This window comes from Phaseolus vulgaris, chromosome 11, assembly GCF_000499845.2.
Source record: "Phaseolus vulgaris cultivar G19833 chromosome 11, P. vulgaris v2.0, whole genome shotgun sequence".
Classification (NCBI taxonomy): Eukaryota; Viridiplantae; Streptophyta; class Magnoliopsida; order Fabales; family Fabaceae; genus Phaseolus; species Phaseolus vulgaris.
The window spans coordinates 2,870,714-2,887,819 of NC_023749.2; the positions used below are offsets into that span (position 1 = coordinate 2,870,714).

A 17,106-nucleotide genomic window follows, 5' to 3' on the forward strand; every position below is an offset into this window, starting at 1 on the left:
ATGTTTTTTAATTAATGTTTAATGTTTTAGAATTAGGTAGGTTTAATGTTTCGGAAGTGGAAGAATAGTGATATTTGATATTTATCTTAATGTTTAATTTTTTTATGTTTGACTATGTTTGAAAAGGAAGAAAAAAAAATTTGGATTTGATAGTAACAAATATATAGGTTTAATTTGACAATTTTTTAAGAACAAAATGTAAAAAAAAAAAAATATTTAATTATAAAAAAAAAACGGGCTGACACGCAAACCCGCGGACCAGTTCCTATGCGGGACAGGTCGAGAATTCTAACCCGCAATAACTTTGCGGGGCCGGCCAATGCGGGACGGGCTGACCCGCTTTGCCACCCCTACATATATCTATATAAATAATTATAAAAAAATGCAAATACATAGACGTCCTACCTGCTAGTAATTATAAATCTCTTAATTCCAATAAATAAAAAAGTCTTGATCTTAAATACATTTTTTAAACAATATTCAATATTATCAAATGTTTACAATCACTTAAAATTGTAAACATCAAACAAATTCTATCTTATGACGTCTTAAAGTATCTTTTATCAAATAGTTTTAGTTTCTGAAATACAAATAGTAAAGAATGTCTATAGTTAGAATATAATGACAACTTGTTTATATTAAATAGACAAGAATAGCCTAATGTGGCATAGGTTCCATAAAAATTGAAGAACCGTTCCAAAAGGGGTGACCAATAGCCATAACAATGAATGTGGTCACTCTATAATCTCCGAATACGTCCCCACAGGTCAAAACGAGTGTCTTAACTCTACTTTAATAGTACAATGGATAGGACATTAATACTAACAACAAACAAAACGAGTATGTGTTTCCCAATTTTGACTCTTTTAATATTTATGTTTTTTAAATATTAATGAATATCATAAAAACATTTTTAAGTTTTCATTTTTTATACTGTTGCATCCAATACAATTATTTTTTTAAATAGATATTATAAAAGGATACAATGATTAAACTCACTCACTAAACATGGTGTTTAGTCAACCCAACCCAACTCAATTGGTTTTGGCTTCATACCCAACCATCTCTCACTTGAAGCCACGAAACAATGTGTTCACATGCGCTTCTTTAACTGTGTACAGTTAATAAGTCCACTCACTAAATATGTGTCTAGTCAGCCCAACCTAATGGGTCATAGTTTTATACCCAACATATTTTTCTTATTTTTTATATATTTTTTTAATACATTTAGATTAACTGAAAATTTATTTTATAAAAAAATTTAATAATGAGAAGTAATATTATAAATATTATGTTGAAAATATTTACTTTTTATTAGAGGGATTAATCTTTAAAAAAATAAAAACTATTTTGACTGACTTGGCAAGAAAAATATTGTTGGGAGTTTTCTTCAGTGTTCACACCAGTAGTGGTTTTCTATCTCTATAACTCTTTTAAAGTATAACACATTCTATATTTAGAAGTTATTTTCTGAATTTTTAAATAACTTTTCTAAACTCTCCCGGTTTAATTATAAAATAGCCTTCTTCTTCCTCATCACCTTCTTCATGGAAAACAGAGTGTTACACGTGAGAACCATGTCTACTGCAGAACATGAACAATTCACAACCATTGTGAACTCATTCACAATGGTTCTCACGATCTTGCTAATTTCTCTGCTCATGGTATTGATTCTTCAAATCGGTTATAGGTATGTATGAGTTTATTGCCATTGTAATAATCACTTGCTCTCTGTTTTGCATTATATACATTCTTAACGAGTTTATTTAGTCTTTCACCACTGAAAAGTTTAATTTATTCCTTAATTTCTATACTAATCTATCCAAGGAATGAGACAAACCCTATCAATCTGGTTATGAGAGACTGTTTTCAGAATGGGAGTGGATCTCAACAACACGTGAATGTTAATTTTGAATTTTACAAGAATGGATGCTTCCAGGGCTTGACTCTGGCTAAGGTCGGTTTCTCTTTTCTCTGTGCCTTTCATGACTCTTCTCTTTAATCAACGCAATTTGTTTAATCTTTTGATTTCCTGTTGCAGGCTAGGGATGTTGAGATGGTTGATGCTGCTTCATCTGTAAAGAAAACTGTATTTACTCTTGATCTTCTCTTTTCTTTCTCTTTTTTTTACATTTGAAAGCCATTTGTGTGATGTTATATGTGGGATTTGTTGAAGCCCAGTACACCAACTACACCAAAGAAAGTGGTACTTCAAATGCTTTTTTTTGTAGTAAATCCGATATGTTCATCAAAACGTCATTGTCATGTTGTTATGGCCGAAAAGGAGCCAAATCATGATGAAACACCAATGAGCACCCCAATAGTAAGAAGAAGCACGCCCAAAAGACAGAGCATAAAGCCTAAGTATTTTGATGATTATTACTGCACTGTTAAAGGTAAAATGAAGTAATGGTTGAGAATCTCAATTAGAATAAAGGGTAGAATTGTATTTTCTCAAGTTGTTAGGATCTCATAGATTTGTTTTTCACTTGAGCCACATATTTACTCTCTACTCTCTCTCGCTGTTTTTTGTTTTCCTGTTTTGGTATTTGCTGTTTTGGCTATATGTAAAAAAAAATTGAAAGTAAATACAAGCAGAGAATTATTCCGTCTTTTATCATATTTTGGAGGAAGCCTAACCTATAAAATAGACATACCAATTTGGTGCTTTCACTGAGAGTTATACACAGAGAGACGTCATGTGTCAAAAAGTGATGAAAAAACAGATTCTATTATGCAATTATTAAAGAGTAAAAAAACCTTCCAAGAAGCAATGAATATTCGCATGACCAATTTGAAAATCAGATGGCACTGCAGATTGGAGCTCGAGAAACCGCGACGAACGATTCCACCTTCAATCTTTTACTCGAACTTCCTTGAAACTGGATATGCCCCATTTTGATGGGTCTAAACCATTAACATGGATTTTCAAAATCAAACAGTTCTTTAACTACCACCGTACTCTAGAGGACAAAAGGCTTTAATTGGCTTCTTTTTCCATGGAAGGAGCAGCTCTCGCTTGGTTCCAGTGGATGTATGACAACAACCTAATCTCAACTTAGCAAAATTTCCTACATGTCTTAGAGGTTCGTTTCGCATCATCACATTATGAAGATCCAAAATGAACCATCTTCAAACTATGTCAAACCTCAACCGTGCGTGAATATCAAAATCAGTTTGAATCGCTAGCAAATCGTATCGTGGGACTACCTCCTCCCTTCTTCCTCAATTGCTTCATTTAAGGCCTTAAGTCGTAAATTCGAATAGAGGTGCAGGCCTTTCAACCGATCTCATTTTTTCAAGTTGTAAGCTTAGCAAAACTACAAGAAGAAAAATTTGTAGAAGCTTCCACGTCCAATCGTTCTATTCGTCCTTCTCCCTCCATTACTAAAACCCTGATGTTCGTTAATACCTTTTCTCCAACACACAAACAACGAGCCCTTCTTCTCAAAAAACCCTATTGGACCCTAATTCGCTTGCCATCAAACGATTGTCCCCACCTGAGCTCCAAAGCCACCGTGAAAAGAACTTGTGTTATTATTGTGATGAATGTTATTGGCCTGGTCACAAGTGCAAGCGGGTGTTCATGTTGTTGATAGCGGAACCCAGTGACCTTGAAACGAACGAGATTGATTTGAACAACCTCCTTCATATAGAGGACTCAACGCCTAATGAACTTGATCGACCGACCTGCCAAATACAAATCTGACCCAAATCAATTTACATGCATTGATGGGCTAATTAATTCCACAGACCCTTAAAGTTTTGGGCCATCTCAACAATTCTCCAATTGCGACACTAGTAGATAGTGGGAGCACCTATAATTTCATCGAAGATCACATGGCCAAATTCTTGGATCTTCAAGTTTCCTCAACTAAAAGTTTTCATGTCTTGGTGGGTAATGGAGAGGAGCTCTCGTGTTCATTTGTTTGCAAGCCTATAGTCGGACCCTCACACATTGGGAGTACAATGGTTGACAACGTTAGGACTGGTGTCGATTGACTATGAACAATTGACAATGAAGTTCATTAAAGAAGGGAAATTAGTTGAACTCAAGGCCAATGCCGAACAATACCTCAAGAAGCCACGATACATCAGATCAAGAGGATGATCGCTACCAATGACATAGCAAAATATTCCAAGTTACAGTTGCTTCCTAAGAGTTCCCTAAACCTTCACCGAGATCGGAAATTGAGGAAATACTAAATAGATATACCCAATTATTTGAGAACCACGAGGCCTTCCTCCTATTCAGATTTAAATTTGATTTATTCACACAAAGTAGTTACCTTTTATACTTGAGATTTAAATTGATTTAAATTGCATGTGCCAATTTGGAAAATAAGCATTTACCTTTTATTCGTCTAAAAAATGAAACTAAAATCCCCCATTGGACCTAAAATGCCCCATTAGACATCTATTAGACCGTTTTTATGTGAAATGATATGCTGAAATCAAAACTTACAAGTACATAAAATTATCACATTTTAAAACTTCATAATATCTTGATAATCTATCAGAGCAATTGCTACTGTATTGTGGAACAATTAGTGGTCTATGAAACCAAAACTAATGTTTGTATCAAAAGAATGTTCTGGCACTCGACTAGAAATTTGTTCAACTCATCTGGATCTAATAACTTCAAGTGCCCTTCCCTTCTGTATAACTATACGAAACTAAAGATCCACTGAATCATGCTAACACCACACGACGGTTAAACTGCAGTACAACATTAACTCAATTTCACTGATGCAAATTTTTCTGCAAGATCCATAGCCTCCTTAACACGTGCTGCATCCGTACCCTGAAAAAGATAAGCGTACACATATCAGTACAATATCAAATAAAACGCACAATGCATACCATAAATTCTCCTAATTGAAGCACATTCTTCTTCAATTCTGAAAATTATTCCCAGTGCTTAGATAAAAGAATGAGATGTCTACATAAATAAATCAGTAGTTCCGTAACGATAGCCTAGTTTTAAAATAGTGTTTTGGCTGGCACTTGAATGTTAAAAAAACTAGTTTTATTTTGACCAGCGTTTAAGTCCAAATCAAATCCAACAGAAAGTTCCATTATTATTTTCTCCCCCTCTTCTCCAAATAAGAAAGTTTTAGAAAAGAGTAATCAATCTCAAGAAAACTATAACTGATATTACATCAAATCAATACAAAAAAAAACTGAACCAATTAAGAATAATATTAAACCAATACAAATTTGCGTATAGATTACATGATCAAACTTTCTGAACCTACATTGTAAACTAACAAATTTCAATTGCTCGTAAGATTGTTGAAACAAGTTGCGATATAACTAATAAAAACAATTACATGACCACACTGGTCATGATTAAACAATAAAAGATTAAAACCCATGGCATCTCGAACATTCTCCTAGACCCCGGAGATTAAACATTAGCTACTTCTGTGCAAAGATTAAAGAAATTAGTCAATAACTAACCTGACCCGTTGCAAGACCACCTTTTCCTTTACCACATCTCCCTTTTAGAGGCCCCAACGCATTACTCAGCCACTCTGACACATCCAGCTTACCTTTATCTCCTTTCTCTGGCACCCCAGCACAAATTACAGCCTTGTTAGTAGATTCATCCGTGCTAAAAACCATCACAGATAAGCCCTGTTTACCAGCCAGCACCATTAAAAGTTAGTGTTTGAGGCTAACAGAAATTTTAAATAACAGGAATATGAAATCTCAAAAAGCATATTCATCCATATGATGACAACAACACTAAATTGGCGCCAGAATTAAAATCAGCAATTACCTTCTGGTCCATGGCTTTAGTAACAGCCTCACGAACTGCAGCTACATCCAGACCAACATCAACACGGGATATGCAAAAAGCTTTCCCATTAGAAGCAGCAAGCTCAGCCTTCTCGGCTGTAATAATTACAGCTTTACGCTTGTTTTCCTCAGCAACCTGCTTTTGTGCTTTTCTCACTTGATCCTACAAGAAATATGATATTATTACAATATATGACTAAATGCATGAGCAAATTGAAGGACAACAAATAAAAAACACTAGTAAAACGGGAAAAAGTAAAATGCCTGCAAAATTATTCTACATATTTACTATACCTGAAGTCGAGCTATCTTGTTCTTGATGTCAGCTTTCTTGGCAGCCGGAATTGATAAAGTTTCAACATTGCTTTTGAATGATGAAACTTTCTGTTAAGGGAAAGTGAAAATCAAGTGACTACAATTCTGGAAGAGTACGATCATTGTTGATAATGAAGAGAAAATGAGATCAAGAGACAATCATGTGAGAGAGGGCATGCACTAACGTCAGCAATTAGGATCGGTGTTTATATATTCAGATAATACTAAGTGCATGATGGTGGATGAAGACAAACAAATCAGTATACAACTACAAATTCTCGCTGCCTAAAAGGAGAAAAAAATAAAGCAAACTTATTAGAATACATTAAAACCCAGTCTAGTATCCATACCACTATAGCAGCACAAACTACCATCTTCCCCAATGCCTAAAAAGATAGGAACTTTCAATGCATAATAAATGTATAATGTATTTATCAGTTGTTCTGTTAGTTTAGCAATTCAATCAAGAGTTTATGTTTGCGGTCACAAGTATTTCAAACTTTCCAATATACTGAACAGGCTCCATTAGGCCTTGATATTGGGTTCAAAACTGGGAATTTTTATAAGCCCAATGTCTAGTTTGATAACTATCCTTAAAACAAGCAATTCTAAGGCCCAATTTGGCAGCTGGTTCAGCTAGTTATGCTACCTCTGTTTTATCCATCTTCAGTCATTAGATGTTATGGAGCCAAACATTTTGACCTGTTGAATTGGCCAACTAACTAGAATAGAAAGGAAAAAAGCACAAGCCTAATTTTCTAGAAAATCTTATATGAACAGAAACCCAAATACCAACCTCTTCCAGCAAACTTCCATCTAACTTAGATGCGTCATCTACTTGTTGCTCAAATTCATCTGCCACTTTCATTGCATCATAAGCACGATCAGTTGTGACAGCTGTTATTCTACGTATGCCTTTTGCAATGCCCTCCTCAGATAAAAGTGCAAAAGCTTTTGCCTCTCGTGTGTTTGAAATATGGGTGCCTAGATCATCAACTAAATATGAAGAGCCTCGAATAATAAAGAAAAAAAGATCTTCAAAGGAAACATTAGCTACAATATTCACCTCCACATAATTCTGATGAAATGGATAACCATTTTTCATTCTCAGGGTCAGCAAGAAGATCCTCAACTTTTTGTCCAATTGACACAACTCTAACAGGATCAGGATAGACCTACACCAAGGCGGAATGTTGAGGAACATTATCCAGGATAGACAAGCAAAAATTGTGAAATGACATTACTTACTTCTCCAAAAACAGCTCGTAAACCATTGATACGCTTGGCTTCAGCAAGAGTTACCTCCTTTGCACTTACATCCAATTCAGCCTTAATTTGTTCATTAACAATTGACTCAATCCTCCTTAAATTGTCCGCGTCAACGGGCTTGCCTATTCATAGCAGCGAAGTAAACAACAGCTCTTGACACTAACAATATACTAGCAGTCCAATTGAACAAACTTTACCATGAGAAAAGTCAAATCTCAATTTTTCAGGTAGAACAATGGATCCTTTCTGGTCAACATGATCCCCAAGTACTTCCTGCATTCATCATAGGAAATTCCAACAAACACACAGATCAGTAAGGGGAATGACAAGTCTTCATTCAGTGCCATTATCAACATACCCTGAGAGCAAAGTTTAACATGTGCGTGCAGGTATGGTTAGGGGCTATGATGGCACGTCTTCCATAGTCAACCTACAAAAGTTACCAAATATACAAAATAAATGAGGAAACAGAGAAAAAAAATGTACTGAAAGATAACCAAAAAACGTCGAGGTGTATTTGCAGGGAAAGTGAACAAATAATCAAGGAGAAGTTCGACTCGAAAAGTAATTAATAACACTAATAAAAAAATACCTTGCATACTACTTTGTCACCAACAGATATACCACTCCCATTACCAATGTGAAGAACAAAGCCTCCATAAACTTGAGTGTTATGCACTTGAAATGAACCAAGTATACCCTCGAGTGATCCAGTATCAAAAATCTGCATATGTAAAAAAAGGAGTACATTGATGACACATCTTGTACACATATTTATAGCTTTAGTGTACAGTGAAAGCACTTTCCATTGCTTTATTTTCAATTTTTAACTCATTTCCTTTTAATAGTAATAAATTTGGTTCATTGTACACATTTGCTTTAATTTTGTATTTTTGGATCGTCTGACCTTTGTTCATTATGTTTCATGTGATGGCATAGAATTGGTGTCAGTCTAGTTGAGAGGTCAGATTTCATAGTGATATCTAACATGAGTTTTATAATAATAATAATGATGATGATTCCTTTTTTTGAATCAAACAAAACTATAATGAAATATGACATAATTTATTTAAAAGGCTAGATTACCTGACCACCTTGCTCAGCATAGAAGCTTGTAGATTCCAGAACTAAACCAATATCATCACCAGTATTAATAGTATCAACAAACTCAGAACCAGTATATATTGCTTGCACCACACTCTCATGGTCCTGTGATAAGAAATGGTGGAGAATAGAAATCAATGGAAGGAATAGAAGCTGATTCCAATAGAATACCAAGTGTATAAATAAAGAGCCTTCAAAAGTCTAATACAACTGCTCAACTAATAACCAAAATATAATATATTTTTCATCATGTCTCCTTCCAGTTTGTATGTTGAAAATATGAAAGCCATAAAAAATATCAAGTTTAATCAAAGAAGAAAGGTTGGGGGCAAGAGAACCAATAGTAGAAACCCCTCTTTCCAGTAGTTCTTCATAACAAAGTTACCTTGAACCAACCATATTTGAAGCTATCATCTGTTGGGGATATGCCCCTTTTGTGCAATGCTGAGGTAGCATCAGCATCCATGACAATGGCACCACCAACTTGCTGACAATAACAAAAGAAAGTTGTGGGAGAAGCAGAAAAAATAAATAAAAAAGTGTTAATATTAGTCAAGGATTAGTTTATCCTTTGAATATATCAGGCGTTTTTAAAACAAATAAGAAACACGTGCACATAAAAGAGACATTCGAGGAAATAAGATAAGATACCTTTGTTTGAGCACTTCTAGATCTCTCTCTTGCAGCCTCCATAGCCGTATCAAAACCTTTAACATCAACAACTAATCCTTTTTCTTCAGCCATCAGCTGATAAAACACGAAAAATGTTAGGAAATAAATAAAAAAGGCATAATATAAACTTACAGTTCCATGCAGCATTAAAGCGAAGCAAGCCACCTACCTGAGTGAGATCTAATGGGAATCCAAATGTATCCCACAAGACAAATGCTTCCTATAATCAAGAGACAACTGCATGAGAAATATCCCATAGGTATGTTGAAAAACAACTCGGAATAACATATTGAATTATAAAATCAACAGTTCAACACTTGAGTATTTGTGCTTTACTACGAATGTGATTTTAATACAACATTGTGAACAACATACAATAGTGATAAAATCATAGGAACTAATGAGTTTGGATAAAAACATCAGAAGTTTAAAGTTGAAATGAAGAAAATCTCATTAAATCCCCAAAAACAGTTAAAAAAAATACGACACAACAAAAAAATTCCAGAGCCAAGTGAAATTTCAAAAACATATTTGTTTGTTTGAATTTTAAATAGACTGCATAAACTTGCAAATATATATGACTACAAGGTAACAGAAAATAGCAGGTTCTACTTGCCTCCCCACTCAGTATCTTTCCCTGAACATGTCGAACAGCTGTCTCAAATTTCTCAATACCCTAGAAGAAGGAAAAACAGTGAGGTTGTCTTCTGCTCTTTATACATATAACATGAAAAAGAAAATGACAAAAGCCATCTAGAGCAATGAATAAAGTCCACAAGAAACAAAACTGATGTGAGAAATGGCTGTCATAATGTCATTAAAATTGATAAGTGATAACCCGTAAATATAAATGAGCATATGACTACAGTCACCTTAATTAAGGTTCTTCCAAAACTTTCCTCCTCCTCTGCAATTACATTCCGAATGTGCGCTTCCTGTTGTTTTAGCTCAGGGAAAACATCGCCCATCACATTCACCACCACGCTTACAAGCCTGAATTCAGTAAAAATGAGGACAGAAAAAGACATTACACACAGAATGTACACATATTTATAAAAACATGGAATCACTGGAGGACGAAATCATATAGCAACAATTCCTTAAAGAAATGTAAACAATTTTTTTATAAAAAGAAAATAGGTAAAAGAATTCATTTAAGAAAGAATGTCATGGAAAATGAAAGAAAAACACAGTAGACAACAGAGAGCTAAGAGAGAATATACAAGTTTACGACGAACTAAATTGATTACAAAAAAAATCAATTTACAGCTAAACTATTTACATATATACACATAGTACATTCCCAAACAATCTTACAGAATCTGATCACTATGTAAGACAAAAATCAAATGAGCTGGTGGTTATGACAACCTGTCAGGATGTCGCTGAAGGTTAAACATGCAGTACAACTGAATTATTAGCCAACCTAACTTGATAAGAACCTAGGGAGAAACACACCATAAAAACTAGCGGCTGTAGTTGCAGAAACCAAAGCAATATAAACTCACTCTAGAATCTAATACTTCCAATGTGGGACTCAGGCCCCATACATTGCAATAGAAACCAAGCATCTTACCATGCTCCACAACCACAGTAGGTTTGCTAAGCACTGGCACTTGGAGTAGTCTCAGACTAACACTACAATGCCAACATAAAAGCTAGCTGTTGTAGTTGAAGAATCCAAGGCCCAGTAAACCCCACACTAGAATCTCATACTTCCAATGTGGAACTCGATCAAGTCCATAACCTTGCAATTGTATCCTAGCATAACTACTCAAATACACATAAATGTTTTATAATCCATATGATACCAGGATGCAAAACAAATGCTGCTTATTGGTAAAACAAAGTTTTATGAATTCTCATTGTCCTTTGGGTTGAACCTTATTCCAATATAAGACTTTATTGGTGAGGGTCCGCAACTTATTTATTACCCCATGCTGAATAAGATAGCAATAGGATCCCACACTCTAACCCCTTTTTCTTAAAATTGTCTCATATATAACATTCTACTAACACACATACACGTATATAACAATCATATTTTTTTCTTATAGTCATTTTTTCTTTGTAGTCTTATATTTAACCAGCATCAGTTTTATTTTTATATTACTCCAAACATTAACATACATTAAAATCTATAATTTTTGTGATTTATTCCATGAAATCATTTTCAGGATTTGATATTTGAGTACCACAGAATTAAGTGACAGCAAATGTTTATAGAAGCATTGCACTCTAACTATTTGTGTATACATTTGGATAATATTTAATAATGATTTTCAATTTTAATTTTTTTTTAAATTACAATAAAATTCATGTTGGAGATTTCATATTAACTAGAAATAAAGTCAAATTATAGTATATAAATAGAGACAAACCTCACCTCTCACTAAGTCGATTTTGTCAGATTCTGTTGGGCTTAAACTCACTACTTTAATAATTTGTTTTGTTTTGTGAATTATATATGCATGGATACATACTTTAAATGTATTTTAATTTAATGTATTGTATCCTACATTTTTTAACATGAGAAAATTGCTGTATCGGATGTGTTGTATCCAATACACATATATTTCCGTGCATCATAGCTGGCAACAAAGCTTTACATCAGGAGTCAGACAACAGATTAAAGTTGTTAACCATTATACATACCCATTGAAAAATCCCTCTTTAGCCTTTAGCACTTCCCGTCCATACCGCACAGCTCGACGGAGTATACGTCTCAGAACATACTCACGGCCATCGTTACCTTAAAAAATGGAAACCAGTCACTGACTAAATGTTTTACAGCTAGTATTACAGATATATAATAATCAAAATGTCCAAAGCCAAAATAGATTGGTTAAGGGAATTTATTTTTCTTAGTGGAGCTACCAACAGTGTTCAACCCTGTCAATGACGAACAGGCCACCCTTAAGGTACGAGAGGGGAAAGGCAAAAAACTTGATGTTACTCAAAGCTTCCATTTTGTGACTCACGATGTCAATGAAAATACCAGTTCTAAAATGTCATACCAGGACGAGACCCATCAGCAATGGCAATAGATAGAGTTCTGATGTGATCTGCAACAACCCTATATGCCATGTCAACTTTATCTACATCATCTGGTCCAACTTTACCAGAATAAGTTCTGGCACCAGTTGCCTGTAAATGGGTTACACAAAAGCAAAATTAGATATCAAACAGTTTCCAGTCACAAACATTAAATTAAATCGAAGTACTAAAAGAAAACAATAAAATATTAACAAGAAGAATCATGCACAAGGAAATTAAGAACACATGCAAAATCTTAAATGCAAATCCATAAAAGCATTCACAGGATTTCAAAACAGCACATGGAAAGGCATGCTATGACACACAGAAAATCTTATATGTGTAACTACATATATACTCAGCTAATAACTCTGTAGGAACTAAAGTATTTAAAGACAGCAAGTAAAATTAACAATTTACAAACGTAGGTTATATAAGGTCAAAAAATATATTTATTGAAATAGATATTTGAAATTAAGTAGTTGTCCGATGGTATTAGATAATGAGGAAGCTTAAGGAATAAAGTTTGTTTATCTAAATGACCTAGATAGTGCTGACACAAGGTGCACGAACAGGAAACAAGAAAAAGACACAATTTAATGTGATACAACTTACAGTGAATTATATGTTTACATTCACTGTAGGCAAAGAAGTAAAACCTTAAAAAATTGCCTTAAAAAAACACTGAACAATGGGTGTAAGCCCCAGAATCAACAATAATCCTAGTCAACATTTAACTCCATGTTAATAGTTATAGACTTACGACAGTTACATACTTAAACATTCCTATAGAACTTCTTTATGCAAACGGATAACTATGGGTCCAGATAGGTTAGGCAATGCTCCCTTCACTTGATACCATGCACATACATTCTGCTATAAAAGTGATTAGTGATACTATGTTACAAGAATTACCCGCTGAATACCATCAAACACAAAGGAACTATAATAAAATCTAATGACTTCACCAACATACCCTCTGAATACCATCAAAGATTGGCAAGAACACGTCAGTGTCATAATTGCTCATTTTGTTCTGTAGTATAGAGGCCAATCGTTCAAAACCCAGGCCCGTATCGACATGCTTTGCCGGAAGGGGTTTAAGAGAGCCATCAGCCTCCCTATTGAACTGTCACCATGTAAACAAATAGTCACATACATACAAATTCATGGTCAGAGAATCAGACTGCATCCTAAAATGGATTCTAGTACCAATCTATCATAGTACATAAATGAGGGGAGAAAAAGTATTGGTAGTAAGGCACTCTGTAAATCTTTTTAGTACCTGAATAAAGACAAGGTTCCATATCTCAATGCAAGTAGGATCATCGTTATTAACCAATGATGCAGCATCACGGTTACCAATTCTGTCAAAATGTATTTCAGTGCAAGGTCCGCAAGGACCAGTGTCACCCATTTCCCAGAAATTGTCCTATCCAAATATACAGATTTAGTAAGATATGCAGACTCAGTTAAGAAAGAAATTACAGTACAATACTAAATTTAGATTTTGCATGCCTTATGATTGTTGTGAAAAAAAGTTGCATTTTAGGTATTTTCTTAAATGAAAGGAAAGGTTAAATGATCCCAGCATTTATTTGAGAAGCCCGGATAATCTTTTTTATTGACAATATGATTTCAATTATTACTCACTGATAACTACCTGCGATCATTGTTACCCATTAAGTATGGCAAATAATTTATCATCACATGATAAAAATAGAGCAACAAGCTGTCAGTGAAATAACATTGTGATTCTGGTTTTTTTTTAATTTAAGACGTAGTGAAGGCATACTTTACAGCCAAAAGGAAGCACACGTCCAGGAGGCAAAAACTTTAGCCATATATCTCTAGCCTCCAAATCAGGGGCAAGACCAGCCTTATCATCACCCCCAAAATATGTGGCATATAGGCGATCTGATGGTAACTTGTAAACCTGAAGCACAAAAAAGAAGTTAGCAAAAGTTATGCATTATATAAATTGAGAAGTCAAATGACTACCAACTTCACAATTTAGCAATGTAGCGCAATACTATACACACAAGTTTAAGCATTCTAATTTTTTTTTCATAGGATGCAATCGTTAATTTATCCAGAATTAGCAAGTAGTAGAGGCCATTCAATGTGATCGCCAATGTCAAGATTGCAGTTGGCAATTGAACACTAACAAAATCATTCATAATATTTAAGTCACGATATCATTCTTCCTCGGGAAAAAATACTCAATGCATTAATAGTGGGCATGGTGCAATTGATGGTGTGGAAGTAGGAAGTATTGGTGATAGTGATGGGAAGATTGCTAAATGAAAAGTGTAACTGGACACTAGAAGACCAACTTACCACCATATGAAAGGCACAATTTAAGCAGACATGAAAGCACAATAACATTATATGGCACAGTAGTTAATTACAGCTAGCTGCTAGTGATTAGATACCATTCTCATGGACAAAGCACTTGGCATAGTGATCTAACATAACAATATTATATCATTGTTTACAACAAAGTGGGCTCATAATTCAAGATGCAAAATACAAAACTCCAACCAATAAAACATACTTCGGTTAAAAGCTCCCACGCCCAGCTGATGGCTTCTGGCTTAAAGTAATCCCCAAAGGACCAATTTCCCAACATCTCAAAGAAGGTGTGATGGTAGGTGTCCTTCCCTACATCATCAAGATCATTGTGTTTACCACCAGCTCGAATGCACTTCTGTGTGTTGTAAGCACGAGAGAGTTTACTCAAGCCAGTGTTGGGATCCGCAGTACCCAAAAAAATTGGCTTGAACTGGTTCATACCTATCATCACATCACAAATAGACCTTAACACCATAATTTTTTCCCGAAAAAATACAACGCAATGCTATTAACTTACTATCATCACCAACACGGAACATATGTATCAATATATATTTATCAACAAATTAGAGCAATGAAACATGAATACTCTCCACTACAAACACCTCGTTAACACCTACCATTTCTCCCTCCCTCTCCTCTCTCACCATGAATAATTTTAACAAATTAACACGATGCATTCAACATCACTTCATATTTCAAGTCAAAACCCCTACCGACACCACGACCATTTCCAATTTCAAATACAGCACGGCACACTTTGACTTGAAGAAGAATTTTAAAAAAAAAATCCACACACAGAATCACTCATCAAGAAACGTACCAGCGTTGGCGAAGAGAAGAGTGGGGTCATTGAAGGGGACGACGGGGCTGGACTTCCAGTTGACGTGATTCTTGCCTTCGAAGAAGCTCATGAAAGTGTCTCTCACGCGCTTCGCCGGCCACTCCACATCGCTAGTCTCGGCTCCGGGCATGGCTGCGACGGAAGACGACGGAGAATTAAGAGATCTGGCGGCGCGAAAGGGGATGGAGAGTGGGAGTAGCGGCGGCGGAAGAGGGTTACAGTTACGAAAGGAAATGAGCAAAGCTCTTACGCCGAATCCTCTATTCATTCACTCATCCATTCGTGTCTTGGTGTTTTTTAATGCTAACGAGTTGCAAGTGACGAATAAGTCCATTTCACCAAATATTATGTAATAACTATTTTTTTATGAAAATATTATTGGGCCCTTCTTCAAGATTTTTGGAGTTTAATTAAGTTGCAAATTGGTGTCAACAAAAATCCCTAGTGACTAATTAATTTAATGATGCAAATAGATATGTGTATAATCAAATCTAATTATACTTATTGGATCTCACATCGACTAGATATTAGAGTATTTTATTGTATATAAGTGAATACAAATTTGATCTCATGAACTGATTTTATGAGGTTGAGTTAGGCTTAAAGTCCACTTCGTTGCCTTTAAAATTTAAAATATGAGAAACTGTACCAAGTAACATACTTGCATTGTACCAAGTAACATACTTGCATATTTTTAAAAAACTAAATAGATATGTATTGTATTTATATTTTTAATAAATCACATTCATGTCTCATTAAACATTTTTTACTCTCTTTTTTAATAAATTATATAAATCTCTTCTATGTTTTAATAAAATAATATTTTCCCTTGTTTATATAAAAAAATATTATATTGACTAAAATAAATAAATAAAACAATGTCTTAAATATAAAAATAATAATAATATTCTCATTTGCATAATTCACACTCTAAGTAACGTGATTGCCTTGTTTTTGTAATACAATATAAATAGTATTTTTGCATGAATGGTTGAATCCTAGTTTCCATGATTTTGTATTTTTTTTATATATTTTTTTTGTGTGCGGATTTTGGTGAAACATATGGCTAAAATGAATGAAAGAAATACTTAGGTATTCGTGTATGGAGAATGATAATGAAATTTAAGGGAGGTTAAGTCAATTCCCAAAAGGTTAAATGTTATAACATTTACAAATAAGGCTAAGAATGAGTGAGTTAAGAGACTAGTTGAGGGTGAAAATAGTCTATTCAAAACTTGTTTACAAGGTGGCTAACACTTTTATTTATAGTGTTATGGACAATTAAGGCGCAAACTTTAGTCCTAAAAACTTTTCACACACAGAAGGATAAGTAACTCTCTAATTATAGCAAAGCCTCTCAAATTATAGATTGGCAAGTGCAATCCTATAAATAGAGTTAATCTTCTTCGTTCCCATGAAGACAAATGGTCTTTTGGCATTGGTGAGAATCCTCTCCATTGAAGGGATGACATGTGGACCTTCATGTCTTCCTTGTTACTTTATGTTTTCTATTTGCACTTTAGTAATGTATTTGTGCATCCTATATGTATAGAGTTGCATTGGGAATAAAGAGGTTCAATTGTAACTCTAGTTAAACTTTTTTCTTCTATTTACACCCGACTCTAATTGACCCAGTACATTGTCAATGAAAATTGGCCCAAAACATGACCCAAAATAAAGTCTATACTACTATATATAATGTTTAT

The 17,106-nt window shown here is 34.4% G+C and overlaps 1 protein-coding gene across 1 annotated transcript; it reads right to left on the reverse strand.

Moving 5' to 3' along the window:
- Positions 1-4,468: 4,468 nt before the first annotated feature.
- Positions 4,469-15,742, reverse strand: LOC137831800 (alanine--tRNA ligase). The gene is made up of 23 exons (XM_068639658.1): positions 15,380-15,742; positions 14,759-14,997; positions 13,997-14,137; positions 13,487-13,633; positions 13,178-13,330; positions 12,183-12,312; positions 11,821-11,917; positions 10,038-10,158; positions 9,782-9,841; positions 9,335-9,385; positions 9,145-9,240; positions 8,879-8,980; positions 8,476-8,598; positions 7,982-8,113; positions 7,748-7,819; positions 7,587-7,662; positions 7,369-7,511; positions 7,187-7,295; positions 6,917-7,104; positions 6,100-6,189; positions 5,786-5,968; positions 5,464-5,640; positions 4,469-4,804 (listed from the first exon to the last, which is right to left on the reverse strand). The coding sequence occupies exons 1-23, from the start codon at positions 15,666-15,668 to the stop codon at positions 4,733-4,735; spliced, it is 2,991 nt and encodes a 996-aa protein (XP_068495759.1). The 5' UTR covers positions 15,669-15,742; the 3' UTR covers positions 4,469-4,732.
- Positions 15,743-17,106: the final 1,364 nt, after the last annotated feature.

Bases quoted from the DNA above. Each gene is read 5' to 3' on its own strand.
- LOC137831800 (XM_068639658.1), bottom strand. From the start codon at position 15,668: ATGAATAGAGGATTCGGCGTAAGAGCTTTGCTCATTTCCTTTCGTAAC. The intron at 7,512-7,586 runs GTAAAGTTTGTT...TGCTATGAATAG, and splicing joins GAGATTTGACTTTTCTCATG to GCAAGCCCGTTGACGCGGAC. The intron at 7,296-7,368 runs GTAAGTAATGTC...GCCTTGGTGTAG, and splicing joins TACGAGCTGTTTTTGGAGAA to GTCTATCCTGATCCTGTTAG.